Source organism: Otolemur garnettii, unplaced genomic scaffold (assembly GCF_000181295.1).
Source record: "Otolemur garnettii isolate 467f Iridium unplaced genomic scaffold, OtoGar3 scaffold00127, whole genome shotgun sequence".
NCBI classification, from domain to species: Eukaryota; Metazoa; Chordata; class Mammalia; order Primates; family Galagidae; genus Otolemur; species Otolemur garnettii.
The window spans coordinates 3295065-3299005 of NW_003852522.1; the positions used below are offsets into that span (position 1 = coordinate 3295065).

The window sequence follows — 3941 nt, forward strand, 5'->3', positions numbered from 1 at the left end:
GCCATCATTGTTGTTTGGCGGGCCCGGGCTGGGGATTCGAACCCGCCACCTTAGGTGTATGTGGCTGGCACCTTAGCTGCTTGAGCCACAGGCACTGAGCCTACAGTGAGCTTTCATAGTTCACCATGGAACCAAAGCTCAGTAGGAACCAAGCCATGTTTAACCAGGAGTCATGGACAGTTGGGTGACTGGTGACAGACTCACACAGGACTAAAACACATCTGCCCTCAAGTGCCCTCGGAGACTCATAGGGAAGGGCTTACAGGTAATGAAAACCACCCAAGATCCCTCTAAAGGCCTCAGCTTAGGGCAAACAGAGGTTTGGAGGACCAACTGGCTGGGGATGGTACCATAAAGGGGAAGGCAACGTGGCACCTCTCCCCGTGGAACTTGCCTGACTCCGTGGATATTTTTAATTGCATAGCTAATCTCCCGCCTCAAGTCCTTCTCATCGAATTCCATCTGTAAAGAGACAAACAAAATCCGTGCAAGGAGGTACCTGGTGCCCCCATCAGAGTGTGTATGTGGAAAATGTTACCTCCTATGAGCAATCATACCCATAAGACACAATATTTAAAAATATAAATATAAAATTTATAAATATTTCATAATGAAATTTTGTATTTCAAATAAAATATCTGAAATACAAAATTTCACCAAAATTAAAAATATATATGTTTAATAAAACCCAGTATCAGCCAGGACTCTATAAAACCAACAAGCTCACTGTGTTGGTGGGAACATGAATTCACATAAACTTTCTTATGGGCTACTTGGAAGCATATATCAAGGACATCAAAAACCACAGCTATACTGTCATATAGTAGTTCAAATGCTCTAGAAATTTATCTTGGGGACAATGATCTAGCTATAAGACCAGAACTACATATAAATGTTAAAAAAAAAAAAAGGTGGCGCCTGTAGCTCAAAGGAATAGGGCGCTGGCCCCATATGCTGGAGGTGGCGGGTTCAAACCCAGCCCTGGCCAAAAACTGCAAAAAAAAAATTGTGAATACAGGGTCAGGTGTGGTGGCTCATACCTGTAATCCTACAGCCCTCAGAGGCTAAGGTGAGAGGATCTCCAGAGACTGGGAGTTTGAGGCTGCAGTGAGTTATGATTGTTGGAAAAACAGCACTCCAGCCTAGTCAAGAGTGAGAGCCTGGGCCAGGTGTAGTGGCTCACACCTGTAATCCTAGCACTCTGGGAGACCGAGGTTGGTGGATTGCCTGAGCTCAGCTTACAAGTTTAAGACCAGCCTGAGCCAGAGTGAGACCCCATTTCTAAAAATAGCTCAGCACAGTGGCTCATGCCAGTAATCCCAGCACTTGGAAGGTCGAGGCAGGTGGACTGCCTGAGCTTACAGGTTCAAGACCAGCCTGAGCCAGAGTGAGACCTCATCTCTAAAAATAGCTGGGTGTTGTGGCAGGCGCCTATATTCCCAGCTATTTGGGAGGCTGAGGCAAGAGAAATGCTTAAGCCCATGAGTTTGAGGTTACTGTGAGATATGATGCCATGGCTCTCTACCAAGGGTGACAAAGTAAGACTTTGTCTCAAACAAACAAAAAAAAGTCTAGATACATGTGTACAATTTCACACACAAAAACCAGCTTTAGGCTATGTTGCATGCACTGGCCCCATATTCTGCTACATTTTACTCCTTCAACAACATGCTAAGGAGATTTTCCCATGTGAATTTACCTATATTTTCTATGTATTCTGTAAAGATTGTATATTGGTTTTTGTCAGAGGAGAAAGCAGGAACTGACATACTGTTCTGCCCAGAACATCTCATCTGCCTGCCCTGGGTAAAAAGCCCAAAGGGAAAGCTTCTGTAGCACTTAATCTGCCCACAGCAGGCTTGGGCCTAGAGACAGGAGCTCAAGACATTGTGGCTGGGAGGAGGCTCAGCTGGAGATCAGCAGAAGGGTGCCTGACTACAGAGGGAGGGTGCAGCCCTAGGAATTATACCTTCACCAGCTCAAAGGGAAAGCGCTCATGGAAGATGCGATTGATGCGGGCGCCCCCAGAAAGCTCCAGTGTGTCCACTTGGTCTCCTGACCCCTCAATCCTCTTCTCAAAGTCCACCCCAAACTGCTGGACCATCCTATGAGGAAGAAGAAGACCAAAGCTGAAGATTCGACATAGTCTGAAGTAAAGTTTCAATTTAAACCATGGCTTACTTTTTTCTTTCTATTTTTTTTTTTTAAGACACAGGGTCTCCCTTTGTGAACCCGGCTAGAATGCAGTGGCACAATAGCCTCTCACTCCTAAGTTCAAAAAATCCTACTGCCTCAGCCTCCTGAGTACCTGGGACCACAGGTGCCTGCCCCATGCCTAGGCAAAATTTTTATTTTATTTTTTTAAGAGAGATAGGGTCTTGCTATGTTACCTAGGGTGGTCTTGAACTCCTGGCCTAAAGTGTCAGCCTTAATCATTCCCAAATTCGTGATCTACTTAAGTATTCTGGGGCATTTTTCCCAGTGAGTAGTTGCTGCAAAGCAACTGCTCCCAGCTGGGCCTACAGCTTCTGGTCTACAGTTCTTAGCAGAGAACGCTTTAGCTCTGATGGACAGACATAGGGAATGACAGTACACTGATAAAGAAAGAGACTGTCCCTCCATACCTTACAGGAGCAGGTGCAAGCTGCCTAGACCCACAGAAGCTTTTTGCACACATGAAGTGGAGAGTGTGCGCACATGCTTTCCTTCTGGGAGGAAGAGACACAAAGGCCAATGTTAATGTTGCACCTGAATCAGGGACCTTGAATTGTGGGCCGACCATGGCCAAAGTTGTGAAAGGCAAACCACTGAATAAATGACATATGATAGATAGACAAGTGGTTCGAACAAGGATGGAGACTTTGGCCACCTGCCAACATCTACAGGACCAAGGAGATAACACACAAAGCACATAAATGTGCCAGTCTCCTGGGGGCCTGAAGGTGACTCTGGGGCCCAGCCTAAGCCGCAATCACAGAGCATTCAGTACAAGTGCAATGAGCTGACTGGTAAATGTGACCTTATTTGGAAACTAAGGCCATGGCACATGTAATTTACCCAGAAGTCACATGGGAATACGGTGGGTTCTTACTCCACTATGACTGATGTCCTCATAAAATGTGGGAATTGGGACACACCTACGTCAAAGTACTCTATGAAGATGAAGGCAGAGACTGGGAAAGCCAATGACTGCCGGCCAATTGCCGGAAGCTCTCAGTCCATGTTGGACTTTTAGCTTCTAGAAATGGGAGACAATAATGTATGTTGCTCAAGCTGCCCAGTCTGTGATATTTGATTATGGCACCCCTAGCAAACTCACACGCCAATAAACAGGGCAGACAAGACAGGCATGAATGAAACACAGTCATTAGAGACACATAGTTGTGGAATGTACAGCTGCAGCTGCATGACTGGGAAACATGGATTCCTGCTCCAAATTAAAGAAGCATAGAGACCCGAGAAGTAAAACAAAAAGCCAGGGGAGAAGAGCTAGTCAGAAAAATGCCCCCAATCACCTCTGCCTGAGGAAATACTCTGCTGGTCTTTTAAATGATCTGGGTCCTATTCATAGGATAGAGTTTGTAGGTAATGAAACATGTTAAAAATTAGCTGGGGGCTCTGGTGGGTGCCTGTAGTCCCAACTCCTTAGGAGGCTGACGCAAAAGGATCGCTTTAGCCCAAGAATTTAAGGCTGCAGTGAGCTATGATCAGGCTGCTGCACTGTAGCCCAGGTGAAAGAGCAAGACCCTCCCTCTATAAAATGGGGGGGAAAAGGCAACTCTATAGCAGGAAGGCCCAGCCTTCACCAGGGACCGCAGAGAATGGCAGTGTATCTCCACTGTGATGTCAAAACTCCCTAGGCAGTACTGTACACAGCTCTGCTCACATAATGTCCTATGCTGTGGAACTGAGGACCATCTATCTTTTTTTTTTTTTTTTTT

At 45.9% G+C, this 3941-nt stretch overlaps 1 protein-coding gene across 7 annotated transcripts in view; it reads right to left on the reverse strand.

Annotated features, from left to right (window-relative positions):
* DNM2 (dynamin 2) overlaps positions 1-3941 on the reverse strand; it is a 96607-nt gene that overhangs the window by 26503 nt on the left and 66163 nt on the right. For all 7 annotated transcript variants that reach the window (XM_003797951.3, XM_003797948.3, XM_012810191.2 and 4 more), the window contains exons 8-9: positions 1970-2105; positions 395-462 (exon numbers count right to left, since the gene is read on the reverse strand). In XM_003797951.3, the coding sequence (XP_003797999.1) occupies positions 395-462; positions 1970-2105 (204 nt within the window). The remainder of the gene's footprint in view (positions 1-394; positions 463-1969; positions 2106-3941) is intronic.